The following is a 15,272-nucleotide window of genomic DNA, read 5'->3' on the forward strand; positions in this document are numbered from 1 at the left end:
GGAAGAAGGGGAGGATCAGAGATGTCAGAATCAAACAGCCTTTTTACACAATATAGACGATTTACCCCTTAGGTATAACAAGCATGCTTTACTGTATATACAGACTGATTTCACTGTTGTGGGTTTACACAGATGTCTATGCAAATCACACGAAAAGTAGTGCATGAACTACTTTGGAAATCGGTGCAGCACTGCCAAAATCGGAACTGCACTGATATGACCGCTATAATTGCGAACAACAGGCTGCAATTTGGCATTCAATTTGCAAGCTGCATGGCATTCTAATCACATGCCAAGTTGCATCCAGTGTGACCGGGGTCTTAGTAACACTTTAACCCCTTCCCGCCGGCGCCACCCAGCCCTTTAAGAGTTTCAGACGCCGGGAGGGGCGTGGTTTAGGGATCATGTGACCACCGTGACAACATGTCATGGCGGTCACATGATCGGGAGAGGTCCCGATCGCAAGAGCGGACCGGGACCTTTCTGTGAGTACCGCACATATGTGCTGGGAGCGTGCAGGGAGCGCGTTCTCAGCACATATGTTTTTTGTTACATGAACGCAAATGTGCGGCCGCATGGAGTCTAGGCCCAGACGCCGGGAGGCCGCACATTTGTGTGTGGACGGCGTAAAGGGGTTAAAGAGTCTATCCAGTCAAAACATTATTCAAGGTTTTGGATAGAGTGGAGAAGGGTTAGAACCCCTGTCAGACTGATAATGCAGTCAGGGCTATTTACGATCACTCCCCTTGACAATAATGTCACTGAACAGGAAGTGAAGAAAAATCTACAATAGCAATGCAGACAGAAATAAAAATACATATTCGTTTTAATTAGAGTGGGGACAGGTTTAGATTTCCTGGCTGGCTTTTACTGATATCTGTGGCTCCATGACAGAAAATTTCCCAAACTTCCTGTCCCACCTACAATGGTTTCACCAGACAGGAAATGAGGAACAGGAAACCTGCAAGGGAGACCAATTAAAAATTCTGACAGAAGTTCTAGCCTTCTAGAAATGAAAAAAATCTTTCTGTGGTGCTATTGAAGAGTTTCCCTCACTTCCTGTTTAATAAAATGTTTTCAGCAGAACAGGAAGTAAGGGTAAAGCTCTCTGACAGAGCCCCAGCTAGGATTAAATATCAGACAGGAGTCCTGTTTTTTTTCCCCATTCTAATCCAAATGATAAAAAAATGTTATTGGCTTGACATACACTTGGACTGGGTGATTTAAGTGACAGCACAGGGTCACCTTGAATAGGACTCATTGTTTGTCCTTGCCAGTATGACCTTTTACGTTTTACTGGTTTTTAAATGGTGTGCCAGATGACTGTTAGTGTTCACTGAGCGTGTTTGGCACAAGACCAGCTAATCTCTATGACCTGGCAGGGCATACTGAATATGTGTAGTCACATTTGCTTGTACACAAAGCACAGTATGTCATCTGGTAACACTGGCTATGTTTGTGGATACTCCTGGAAACCAGACTCCCAATTCCCAAGCCAATCTGCTGTGATCTTCACAAAGCCACTTCATGCCCAATAGCCTCAGGCATCAACCTGTGTGAACTTAAATCTCTTCAATGCTGTCTGCAGAATGGGATACGGATGCCTAATTCTATGTTCTGTAGTACAGCAATCCGGGATCCTTAAAAAGTGCTTCTGCGCAGATGACCATCGGTCAGAATAAGAGATGTGATTTTATGAGGGCTATACTGGTGTGCATACAGGCGTACCTCGGTTTACAAATTTAATGCATTCTCTTATTGCAAACAATTCATAAACCAAAACATGGTTTCCCATAGAAATGCATTGAAAACCAATTAATCCGTTCCGGAGGTCAGAAAAAAGTTTAAAAAAAAAAGTCTTTTATCCGTTCAAAACTCTTTATAAAGTGCACTTTAAAGGCATAAATACTGTACAGGGACATGATTAATTATTAATTCGTACATGCATTGAAAACCAATTAATCCATTCCAGAGGTCAGGAAAAAGTAAAAAAAAGTATTTTATCTGTTCAAAACTCTTTATAAAATGCACTTTAAAGGCATAAATACTGTACAGGGACATGATTAAAAATGAATTCGTAAATGCATTGAAAAAAAATTAATCCGTTCCGGAGGTGAGAAAAAAGGAAAAAAAAGTATTTTATCTGTTCAAAACTCTTTATAAAATGCACTTTAAAGGCATAAATACTGTACAGGGACATGATTAAAAATTAATTCATAAATGCATTGAAAACCAATTAATCCGTTCCGGAGGTCAGAAAAAAGTAAAAAAAAGTCTTATCTGTTCAAAACTCTTTATAAAGTGCACTTTAAAGGCACGGGCCGTTGCTATAAACCTCCCTGGCGCAATGCATCATAGGGAAACTTTGCATTGCAAAAAAAATTAATAAACCGAGGCATTATTTTCAATGGATTTTCATTCGTAAACCGAAAATTACGTTAACCGAGGAGTTCATAAACTCAGGTACGCCTGTATATGTAAATGATCTACAGTCGCTTTTGTCACTGCTCATTCATGTCAAACTTCTTTACTTGTTTTATTTGGCCATAATAGGGGTTTCAATTGTTTACAGATGAGGCCACCGGCAGTCATGAATATGGACTAATCTCAGAAAGTACTATTTTACTGAAAGAGTAGTTGATACTTGGAATGAATTTCAAGCAGAGGTACTGAGCTAGTCAACAGTAAATAGCTTCAAACATGTGGGACAAGCATAGATCTACAGTATATTCAGACAAAAAAGTTAACAAAAGAAAAAACACATAAAAAAACAAAACAAAACTGGGCAGCACAGTGGCTAAATGGTTAGCACTTCCGCCTGGCAGTACTAGGGTCGTAGGCTCAAATCCCAACAATGGCACCACCTGCCTGGAGTTTACATGTTCTCCCTGTGCCTGCATGGGTTTCCTCCAGGTACTCTGGTTTCCTCTTACACTCCAAAGACATGCTGGTAGGTGAATTGGCTCCTGTCTAAATTGTCCCTAGTATGTGTATGTATGAATGTGAGTTAGGGACCTTAGATTGTACACCCCTTGAGGGTTAGGGACTGACATGAATATACAATATATATGTAAAGTGCTGTGTAAATTGACAGCGCTATATAAGTACCTGAAATAAAAAATGGGCAGACTCGATGGACCACTCAGGTCTCTTTCTGCCGTCACTCTTCTATGTTTCTATGTCTGATGTGCCTGGTTGGCCCAATATATATAAACGTGTGTATACCTGCTATTAGATTGTAAGCTCTAAAGATCAGGGCCCTCTGATTCCTCCTGTATTCAATTGTATTGTAACTGTACTGTTTGCCCTCACGTTGTAAAGCGCTGCACAAACTGTTGCCGCTATATAAATCCTGTATATTATAATAATAATACCTGAATAACACTAGTGATGATCAAACAGGCCTGAGTTTGATTTGCGAATGGTTTTGAAAATTGTGTTAAAAATTTGCGGTGAATCATTTTTTGTCATTATTGGAAATTAAATCATTTTTAATTATTGTCCCTTGTCCCGGCCCTGGCTGTGATTGCACCCTTCTGCAGTCAGGGGACTAGTTAATCAATTTCTCCAGAGTATTAGCTCTTTTGACGCAGAGCTGAGTGGGGACAAAAGTTAAGCAATGCATTATGGGTTGTTCCTAATTTATTGCACAAACACTTGTCATCTGCTTATACTTTGTGATTTGTTCCAAATGCGAATTCCTGTTATCTGCCACAAAATCAAGGTTGTAAGGAACCTGAGCCTTATCCAGTATTGAGCCTCATGCACACAGGACATTTTAAGGCCCATTTCACACAGGCATTTTGTATGCGGTTTGTATTTTAATCTGCCTAGCAACAAGAAAAAAAATGCCAAACGCATCAAAAACGCATGAGCAAAAAGGCAAACGGGACCGCAAAAGGCACTGCAGAAACGGATCAAACGCAAACTGCATAGGTGTGAACCTAGCCTTAAGGTTGAGGAATGTAAATTGTCACACATGACATCCTATTTTGGCGAATCGCATGTCAAATATACTATTATGTTTCAGCTGATATAGGTTTTTTTTAGTGAGGCCTTTTGTACGCAAAGTGGCACTTAGGATTTGTTCACAATTGCTGCTTTAGCCGCATCTTTCATTTCAAACCCTTTGAATTGAATTACTATATAGCACATCCAAAAAGCAGGTTTCTGTGTACCATATATTTGGTGCACCAACAATAATTTATCTGGCTCAGAGTATTTACAACCAGTTAAAGCATTTCTGCACAATAGGACTGAACCTTCCTTTTTTTCCGCTAAGAAAAACTAGTAAAGTACCATGAATTAATTGGATTGACCTATCAGAAAGAAGGAAACATTGTGGGCTGCCCTTGTAGATTATAAAGTCAAGCAGGCCATACACTAAGGCTATTTTCAGACTGCTCCGCTGAACAAACATCAAAAACGCATATGTATTTTTGCTGTGTTTGCACTGCGTTTTTCCCTATTGAACAAAGTACTTTCCTCAACTGCATTGCAATTTAATGTATTTTTGATGTGTTTTTGATGCGGTTTCCGTTCATTTCAATAGAGGGATGCATTTTTGGGGCAGTTTTTTAAGGTTGCTTTCACACTGATCTGTTTTTCTTCTGCCTTTGCATTAAAAACGAGGAAGAAAAACGTGTGACCGTGTATTCCTATGGAACTCTTAACACTGATTCGTTGGGGGTCAGGTGCATTTTTAGAAATCCTGCTTGCTGCATTTTTGTACGGTAGAAAAATACTCCAAAAACGCACCTCCCCGTTGAAATCAAGAAAACGTGGCAAAATGCATCAAAAAAATACCAATTGTGCATTTTTGAGTCACATGTCATGTGAAAAATGCACCGCAAATGTGGCAAAAATGCGGCATGTGCGTTCTCCAACAGATCAGTGTGAAAGTAGTTTCCAAGGAGCAGGGCCCCCCTAACCCTCTTGTATTGAACTGTATTGTTGCTGTATTGTCTCCCTTTATATTGTAAAGCGCTGAGCAAACTGCTGGAGCTATATAAATCTTGTATAATAATAATAAGTAGCCTTAACTTAACAAACATGCACCAAAAATGCAGCAAGGAGAACCATTTTTACTGCAAATGAAGTTCAATGGATCAGTTTGGAGAGTGTCATAGGATTTAAATGGATGCAGTTTTTTTCTACTTTTCTTCTGCTTTTTTTTAACTAAAGAACGCACCAAAAGCAGATCATTGTGAAAGCAGCCTTATAGATTTTTTTTCCCTTCAGCCTGCATGTTGAATGAAAAAAAACTAACAGTTTCCTTTATCCAAGCTAAACTGTGTAAATGGATGAATCAGTCTTGCTAGGTATCGTATTCTGACAGCTGGCTCCAGCAGCTGTCAGAATACCTTGAACAGTGTCTGGCTCTTTTCAGCCCTCCATGCTTCTTCTTCAGTCATCTTTTGTCAAGTTGGGTGGTGTCAATGAGGCACCCACCGCTTTAATTGTGCATGAATTAAACCAATATTTGAGCGGTATATGGCAGCTGTAAAGCCCAACTCCAGGATGAAAGTAACCGACCTCCCACACCTTCCCTCTCACTGATCGCTGGGATAAAAAAAACAGGTAAAGAAGAGTAAAAAAAAAAAAACAGGTAAAGAAGAGTAAAAAAAACAGGTAAAGAAAAGTAAAAAAAAAAACAGGTAAAGAAGAGTAAAAAAACAGGTAAAGAAGAGTAAAAAAAAACAGGTAAAGAAGAGTAAAAAAAAAACCAGGTAAAGAAGAGTAAAAAAACAGGTAAAGAAGAGTAAAAAAACAGGTAAAGAAGAGTTAAAAAAATACAGGTAGAGAAGAGTAAAAAACAAAACACCTAAAGAAGAGTAAAAAAACAGGTAAAGAAGAGTAAAAAACAGAACAGGTAAAGAAGAGTAAAAAAAACAGGTAGAGAAGAGTAAAAAACAAAACAGGTAAAGAAGAGTAAAAAACAGAACAGGTAAAGAAGAGTAAAAAACAGAACAGGTAAAGAAGAGTAAAAAACAGAACAGGTAAAGAAGAGTAAAAAAAACAGGTAAAGAAGAGTAAAAAAAAACAGGTAGAGAAGAGTAAAAAACAAAACAGGTAAAGAAGAGTAAAAAACAGAACAGGTAAAGAAGAGTAAAAAAAAAAACAGGTAAAGAAGAGTAAAAAAAACCAGACAAAGAATCATGGATGGATTGGTTTAGAGGAATGTGGGAGAGAAGGATTAGAAAAAAAATATCCATTTTGCTGGAGTCGGGCTTTAAACCGCTGCCTGCGTCTTTGTCCACCTTTACACTATACATAAAGTGCACATATGTGAACCATCTGTGTGTCATATTATGCTACAGTGAGAAAAAGAAAAAGGTAAATGTGCGTTAAATCATTGCGTTTAGTTGACAGCTCATTCAAAATTAATAGGCTACCTTAACGCGCTTAGGCTCTTCATGGTGAATCTCCTCATTGGAGACACAGACAGCGAAAAATACCTGACAAGTGCTAATCTTGCCCTTCTTTCCAGGAAAAAAACATTTTTATTGTAGAGAAACACTTTGAGGATAACACAGGTATTATTTATACTTTCTATATCTACGTAAATGTTATCTAACATGCATATTTTATGACAACTGTGCACACCAATAGCAGCTCCCTGTATAATGGATAATGTTCACACATAAAAACACTGAAAATCTGGCTACTAGTTGAATGACACTTTCACGCCTGCTATGGGGAAATTGTTTGACAGTCTTTTGTCACCATGGATCTGTTGCTATGCTAGGAGGACTCTGCTATGCACACAGCACTAACGCACTCCAGGAGCTGGTGTCTCACTGGGCAGGAGGTTTATTGCACTATATTACATGCTGCTCACAGCCTAGAGCATTGCTTCTCACGGCTGACTCATCCAGTAATATCCTACTCAGGTCATCAAGGCTTATATACAACTGTCAGTGCTCCTCCTATAACAGATATACCAGCCCACGGATATGGCTGCCTTCCACCTTTGTACACACAGGCTCTACATGCAAAAGTACATTTGGAGAAAAACGGATGGCACTAGTCTCTGCATGTGAGGATGGAGTGCATTCAGTTTTAGGCTCCATGCACACTAGCATTTTTTTAAGCTCCTAGAAGCTGTTATCAGTATTTTGTTTCTGCTCCTAGAAACTAAGGCTCCATGTACACGGGACACATCTGAATGGTGGAAACTGACTGCTGGAAAACGTAGGTTAAAAAACGTCTGTTTAGCCGCGTTTATCAGTGTTTGCGTTTAGAAGCGTTTCTTAAAGATAACCTCAGGAGACCTTCCAAAATGCCCAGAATGCACTGAAAACAGTAAAAAATTAACTATTTCAGACATTTTGAGAGAAATAGAGAGAGCAGAAGCAGAGATAGGAGTATTTGTTGAGATGACCTTTTTTTTTTTTTTTGTGGTGTTTGGATGTGTTCCAGCTCATTTCTGTGCAGAAATTATTGCAGCAGTGTCTAACATATTTTCTATCATGCGAAACCTCAAAGTATGGTGTACCAGATCCTTTTTAGTACTGGAAAAACACTTTGCATGCATTTTTCATGATGAAAATCAGCATCAGCATCTGGAAATGGAAACGTTAAAAAAAAATTTCAACTGCAAATGCCTATAAACGTGGATAGCCACGTTTACACGAGTTTACAAGCATTTGGTGTTTGAAACGCTGATAAGATCTACTCCTGAACTCACGTTTGGTGCGTTCAAAAAAACGACTGTAAACAACTGTAAATGACATAGTGTACATGGACACATAGGAAAACATTAGGGAGAGTTCAGGGGCTGCTGAAAAAAATGCAGAAATGTTCCTAAATGTGAGTTTATCAACTCTAGTGTACATGGAGCCTAAATCTTATTCTCCTATATGTCCATGCACACTGCTTTAGGCTATCAGCATTTTTTAAGCTTCAATGTCTAGGAGCAGAAAAAAAAATATTTCTGTAGAGTTTTTTTGGAGCGTTTTTCCAGCAAATAAAAACGCTAAACGCTCCTAGCTTTTTTTACTCTACATGTACTGTAAAAATGCTAATAAAATGCTAACGCTCCTAAACACTACTAAGAATTGCTATTAGCAAGGCCCTCCTAACCCTCTTGTATTGAACTGTATTGTTGCTGTATTGTCTCTCTTTATATTGTAAAGTGCTGAGCAAACTGTTGGCGCTATATAAATCCTGTATAATAATACTATTACCAGCGTTTTTTCCAGCATTTTTTTAGCTTAAAAAAAACTCACTAGTGTGCATGAAGCCTTAACACTAGGTTCACACCTATGCAGTTTGCGTATGATCCATTTCTGCAGTGCATTTTTACACATGCTTTTTTGATGCGTTTTGCATTTGCTTTTTATTTAATTTTATTTTTCTTGTTGCTAGGCAGATTTAAAACACAATAAGACAGCAAAAACACACTACATGCTTTTTTGCAGCGTTTTGATTGAGGTCTATAGAACCAAAAACCAACTTTTTGCATTTAAAAAAAGTTCCTGACCCTTTCCAAAAAACTCACCGGGTGAAAACGCGGAGATGTGAACCTGTCCCACAGGAAATCATGTTAAATGGACTGTAGTGCGTTTCTGCAAAAGTCAAAACGCTGCGGAAATTGCTTAGGTGTGAACCTAGGGTTGTGCATGAAGCTGGCACATTGTTGAACATGTATTCATCTCATCTATATGATTTCCAGGCTAGTGTTTACATTACATGCTCTACTATAAATAATGTGGGCTAAGCAGAACATGTGTGGCCCAATTGGGGCTATGAGCAAAAGTTGTGTCATGCATTCTACATACCTAGAATTGGCATTTTCCATGTATTATAGTGAATCTACATTACATCACCTTGCAGATTCCTGGATGATAAGTCACCCCACCTATTATTCTGATAATGTAGACATAAAGACTATGTAAACCCAACATTTCATATTCCTGATATGTGCCCGCTGTACCGTGTGCTTGTATGAAAATGTATCCTATTCTTTTTGTATTGCTTCCTTGGTGTGAAATCCCTGGTGTTCCTGTCAGTCCCTCTGCTTTCCTATTAAAAACTGACCACATTATGGATGAGAGCATAGCATGGTCAGTTCTCTAGCTGTGCTGGGAAGCAGTCCCCCCACCCCGTACAGCCTTTCACTGACAAGTTCAGTGTATTGTTGTTTCTCCTCCCCCAGCTCTTTTGCAGTTGAGAACAGAGAGAATGTGATCGCATTTGAAAAATATTAAAAAAAAAATACATATAAAATTTTTTTTCTATCTGTACACAAATGTTTTGCCTTTCATTTCTGTTTTAAACCGAATGACTTGTGAGGGTGAGGGTTTACTTATACTTTAAGTGGCGGTGTGATTTCTTTTTGAACAGCAAAGCTTGCAGGTTAAATAAATGTGCATTTAATATGCTACTAAATATCTTCAGAGCTACTTCTGACCTCTTTCTGAGCTGCATCTGACCTGCTTCTGAGCCGATGCCAACTGATTTTGTATTCTTGTTGACTTATGGGAATAATGATTGTAAGCTCCAAGAAGCAGGGCCCTCCTTCCTCTTATATTGAACTGGGCAGCATAGTTGCTAAATGGTTATCACTTCCACCTGGCAGTACTAGAGTCATTGGTTCGAATCCCAGCCACGGCACCTCCTGCCTGGAGTTTGCATGTTCTCCCTGTGCCTGCGTGGGTTTCCTCCGGGTACTCCGGTTTCCTCCCAAACTCCAAAGACATGCTGGTAGGTTAATTGGATCCTGTCTAAATTGGCCCATGTATATGGATGTGAGTTAGGGACCTTAGATTGTACGCCCCTTGAGGGTTAGGGACTGATGTGAATGTACAATATATATGTAAAGCGCTGCGTAAAATTGACGGCGCTATATAAGTACCTGAAAAAAATAATAAATAAATAACTATACAGAGTTTATTTTCAGTCTGTGCCCCCCTAAAGGGAGATTCACCCTCTCTGATTGTTCTGTTTACTGTGAAAGTAAAAGAAACCCCAAATTTTGGGTTGTCCCCAGAAAAGTAAATGAAGGGAAATTTTTGACAGGGGCTATAAACCTCCTTTACTCTGTCCGAATTCTAAAAATAAAAAAGTTACTGATAGTTCTACTTTAAATTCGTAAACTATATCCCTAACTCAAATAAATTACAGTCTCATTAGACCAGATTGTAAGCTCCCAGGATCAGGTCCCTCCTAACCCTCTTGTATTGAACTGTATTGTTGCTGTATTGTCTCCCGTTATATTGTAAAGCACTGAGCAAACTGTTGGCGCTATATAAATCCTGTATAATAATAATAATGGCCACAATAGATGTATACAATCCCATGGTGAGTTCTCGTTTTGTCAGATGTACTAAATTAATTTCCAAATAATTATATTAGAATATAGGGTGGAGTTGATTCCACGGCTAATAACATTTTTGCAGAAACAGTGATGCATGAATTGGTCATATTCAGTAAAGCAAAATATAAAATATATCCCATCAATCAGAAATATTTGTCAGTGATTTCAGTAAATGGAACTGGCTGGTTTCGATTACCACCACTTGGCACATTTGCTATACCTGGGTAACTATGGCAAGTTACAGTAGTTGATGCTGGCTACAGTTTGCAGTGTTGAGCACACAACTGTCAAAATGACATAATTAATAATACTAGGTTAGGGCATCCATAATGCCTTAACAATGGTATAAACATTCATTAATTCAAACCTAACATGGTTCAGCAACCACAGGGAGTGGGATAAGCAACAGCCAGGAAGATGAGATGCAGTGAGGTCAGCACTATGGTGCTAGACACAAGAATTCTGCTACTCCTACTCTGCACACAGCCACATCCAGCCATCTATCATCTCAGCAACAATGAACATACTGCATGATGAATTGAGACTGACTCTGTGTTAGTAGTTGAGCCAGATTTTCCTATAACTTTAGATGAGACACATACTTCTGCATAGTTTTGCTAAAGACAGCACAGTTAAAATTTAGGCATTGATCACAGTAGTACTGTGAAAATACAGTTTAGTAAATACTGCATATAAATGAGTACATGTAATAAGTCCAATTAAACACATTTTAAATAGCAACGGTTCCAGGTTCTCCTTCAAGGCTAATGTAAAGTACACACGATCAGAAAATCAGACGAAAAATACCGCTTTCGAAACGATCGTACGATAATCTGATCATTAGTATTCAGCTCTTGAGAGCTGATTACAACAGTTCACACAAAATTATCTTAAGGGACGAACACAAACATTTTTCACGTATGATACCAGAACGTATGGTTTTCATTTAATCAGTACAGTATTCTTCCCAAAAAAATTGGAAGACCGAGACTCAAGACTATGCATGCTCAGAAACAAAGGAATACAGTACAATACATCACTTCCAAAGTTGTATTCCGTAGTAGGAGAATTTTCAGAACTTTAGTAACCTCATTTTCTATATGAGACTAGCATGCAAAAAATAATGGACGATCGTTCATCTGATATTCTCATCGTGAGTACAAGGCTTAAGGATGGCTATACATAAACATATGATTAATTTTTTGATTGCAATGCAAACAGTTACAGTGTTGCTAAAGCAGCTTCTCAACCTTTTAACCTGAAGGAACCCTTCAAATAACTTCCCAGTCTCAGTGATCCCCACCCATAAAAGAGCATATCTACAGCTCAGGGTATAATAATGTGATGGTTACTTTAACGAAGGCTTCTAACGCATGTGGTCGTTGGGAAGCATCCACCATTGCAGATAGCTTAAATGACCATTGTTGTCAGTGGTCAATTATCTGAGAGCTCATTGTTTAAGGAACTCCTAAACAACCACAACGAAGGCTTCTAACGCACGTGGTCGTTGGGAAGCATCCACCATTGCATATACAGTTGCAAGAAAAAGTATGTGAACCCCTTGGGATTACGTGGAGGTTTGCATGAATTGGGCATAAAATGTGCTCTGAACGTCATCTAAGTCACAATAATAGAAGAACACAGTCTGCTGAACATAATACTACACAAACATTAGATGTTGCCATGGTTTAATTGCACATAACATGTAAACATTCACAGTGCAGGGAGGAAAAAGTATGTGAGGCCCTAGCTTAATGACTTCTCCCAGAGCTAATTGGAGCCAGGAGTGAGCCAAACTTGACTCCAATCAGTGTGATGATATTCGATGTGTTGCTGACAGCTGTCCTGCCCTTAAAAAACACACACCTGTTTTGGGTTTACTGGTTTCAAGAAGCACTGTCTGATGTGAACCATGCCTCGCAGAAAAGAGCTCTCAGAAGACCTACGATCAAGAATTGTTGAATTGCATGAAGCTGGAAAGGGTTACAAAAGTATCTCCAAAAGCCTTAATGTTCATGTGTCCACGGTAAGACAGACTGTCTACAAATGGAGAAAGTTTAGCACTGTTGCTACTCTCCCTAGGTGTGGTCGTCCTGTAAAAATGACTGCAAGAGCACAGCGCAGAATGCTGCATGAGGTAAAGAAGAATCCCAGAGTGTCAGCTAAAGACCTACAGAAATCTCTGGCACATGCTAACATTTTTGTTGACACATCTACAATAAGGAAAACATTAAACAAGAATGGAGTACATGGGAGGACACCACGGAGGAAGCCATTGCTGTCCAAAAAGAATATTGCAGCACGTTTGAAGTTTGCAAAAGAGCACCTGGATGTTCCACAGCACTACTGGCAAAATATACTGTGGACAGATGAAACCAAGATTGAGTTGTTTGGGAAGAACACACAACACTATGTGTGGAGAAAAAAATGCACAGCACACCAACATCAAAACCTCATCCCCACTGTAAAACATGGCGGAGGAAGCATCATGGTTTGGGGCTGCTTTGCTGCCTCAGGGCCTGGACGGATTGTTGTCATTGATGGGAAAATGAATTCCAGACTTTATCAAGACATTTTGCAGGAAAACGTATGACCATCTGTCCACCAACTGAAGCTCCGCAGGGGATGGGTGATGCAACAGGACAATGACCCAAAGCATACAAGTAATTAAAAAAAAATATGGCTGCAATAGCACAGAATACGCTTTCTGGAGTGGCCCAGTCAGAGTCCTGACCTCAACCCGATTGAAATGCTGTGGCATGACCTTAAGAGAGTGATTCACACCAGACATCCCAAGAATATTGCTACACTGAAACAGTTTTGTGAAGAGGAGTGGTCCAAATTTACTCCAGATCATTGTGCAGGTGTGATCTGCAACTACAGGAAACGTTTGGTTGAGGTTATTGCTGCCAAAGGAGGGTCAACCAGTCCAAAGGTTCACATACTTTTTCCTCCCTGCACTGTGAATGTTTACATGTTATGTGCAATTAAACCATGGCAACATCTAATGTTTGTGTAGTATTATGTTCAGCAGACTGTGTTCTTCTATTGTTGTGACTTAGATGACGTTCAGAGCACATTTTATGCCCAATTCATGCAAAACTCCACGTAATCCCAAGGGGTTCACATACTTTTTCTTGCAACTGTAGTTTAAATGATCATTGTTGTCAGTGGTCAATTATCTGAGCTCATTGCTCAAGGAACTCCTAAACAACCACAACGAAGGCTTCTAACGAATGTGGTCGTTGGGAAGCATCCACCATTGCAGATAGCTTAAATGATCATTGTTGTTAGTGGTATGTTATCTGAGAGCTCATTGCTCAAGGAACCCCTAAACAACCACAATGAAGGCTTCTAACGCACGTGGTCGTTGGGAAGCATCCACCATTGCATATAGTTTAAATATTCATTGTTGTCAGTGGTCAATTATCTGAGAGCTCATTGCTCAAGGAACCCCTAAACAACCACAACGAAGGCTTCTAACGCACATGGTCGTTGGGAAGCATCCACCATTGCAGATAGCTTAAATGATCATTGTTGTCAGTGGTAAATTATCTGAGAGCTCATTGCTCAAGGAACCCCTAAACAACCACTGGAGGATACCTAATGTTCCACAGAACCTTCTTGAGAGATGCTGTGCTAAAGTTTTGTTATGTAACTGATGCTGAGCTATTGATCTTTCAGCATACTGGCTCATCTTCTGCTACTAATTGTTCTGTTGTTCTCTTTCCAAAAGAAATGTAATGTTCCTGTTATGATGCATTGCTGAAAGGAAGAGTGCCCATGTCAGAAATAGCCATTGCTGAAGCATCTGGTGCATGCCAGACATTCTCCAATGCAGATCTTGAAGTCTCATACACATTTTGTCTGTCTACAGTCAACATTATAGTATACTTATTTAATTTTTCCTTCTTACCTTTTAGCTTCTGGTTATATTCTGTTCTGTCGGACTGACTCCTGCGCAAGGTTCCTGAATTTCCATGTTCTCCATTCGTGTTTTGCTCTACTATGGTGTCTGTTTTCCTCCTCTCTAACATATATAGCCTGCTTTTGAGAAAGGTTAGATTCTTCTTCTTGATCCCACCAGAATCTTTTCCACTCATGTCCTTGGTGTCCATGGCCAGTCATCCAAAGCGGCTTCTCCGTTGCCACCGTTTGATTTGATAAGTTTGTGATTCCAGCGATGGAATGAGTCAGCGATGGTTCTATGTAATCAGCTGTACCTGCACTAGTAACCTGTCTAAGGGAGACACCTGTACAGCTCATTACTCCTCCCCTATGAAGTCATGTTACAGTCTACCTGAGGGCTTGTCACCTGAGACACTCGCAGCACAAGCTGGCAAAGCAGCACCGACTCATTTTTTACCCAGGCCAAACTTAACTTCCCTAGGCAGAGGAGTGTGCTCTCTTCCCTTTAACTCCTTGAGTCATTATAAAGCTTGGAATGATTGCACATTGCTAAGCCCTGCAACACCGAGGGGAGTCCAACCTCTGCATTCAATGCTTTTGTTATCCTTTCCCTATTGTGCCAGCCATTTGTGACAAATACATGAACAGCTTTAAAAAAGTTGCCTAACATTTAGGACACGCGGGGAATCAAGTATGTTACCTGGAATGAAAAGTGTCAAATGTTCTCCAGGGCTTTGTATGCTAATACAGGTGTCTGCACCTTGTGAGGAAGACATTGTAATCTCTATACTTATTTCCTTGACTGATAAAAGGATTGCTAAGAACTAAAGCTAACAAACCAAGCCCTCGCACAACCCCCGCTCATCAATTTCTTTCCTGGGAAAGCTTTCCAGTCTCATGCACCAGTAGAATTTCATTTGGAATTCTGAAAAACTTGCTCATCAGAGCATTCGATCTTGCCATCACTGAGTCAACTTAGGGTTCTTTCACACTGCTTCATTGAAAAAACGCAGTTAAAAACGCATATGCATTTTTTTTATGT

At 39.6% G+C, this 15,272-nt stretch overlaps 1 protein-coding gene across 1 annotated transcript in view; it reads right to left on the reverse strand.

Moving 5' to 3' along the window:
• Nucleotides 1–14,439, reverse strand: part of ARHGEF38 (Rho guanine nucleotide exchange factor 38) — a 119,359-nt gene extending 104,920 nt beyond the window's left edge. Inside the window, exon 1 of the mRNA XM_089680583.1 lies at nt 14,238–14,439. Coding sequence (XP_089536709.1) covers nt 14,238–14,439 — 202 coding nt within the window. The remainder of the gene's footprint in view (nt 1–14,237) is intronic.
• Between the last annotated feature and the right edge of the window lie 833 nt (nt 14,440–15,272).

This window comes from Staurois parvus, unplaced genomic scaffold, assembly GCF_062004578.1.
Source record: "Staurois parvus isolate SC_StPar_1 unplaced genomic scaffold, SC_StPar_1.0 ptg000244l, whole genome shotgun sequence".
In the NCBI taxonomy this organism is placed as follows: domain Eukaryota; kingdom Metazoa; phylum Chordata; class Amphibia; order Anura; family Ranidae; genus Staurois; species Staurois parvus.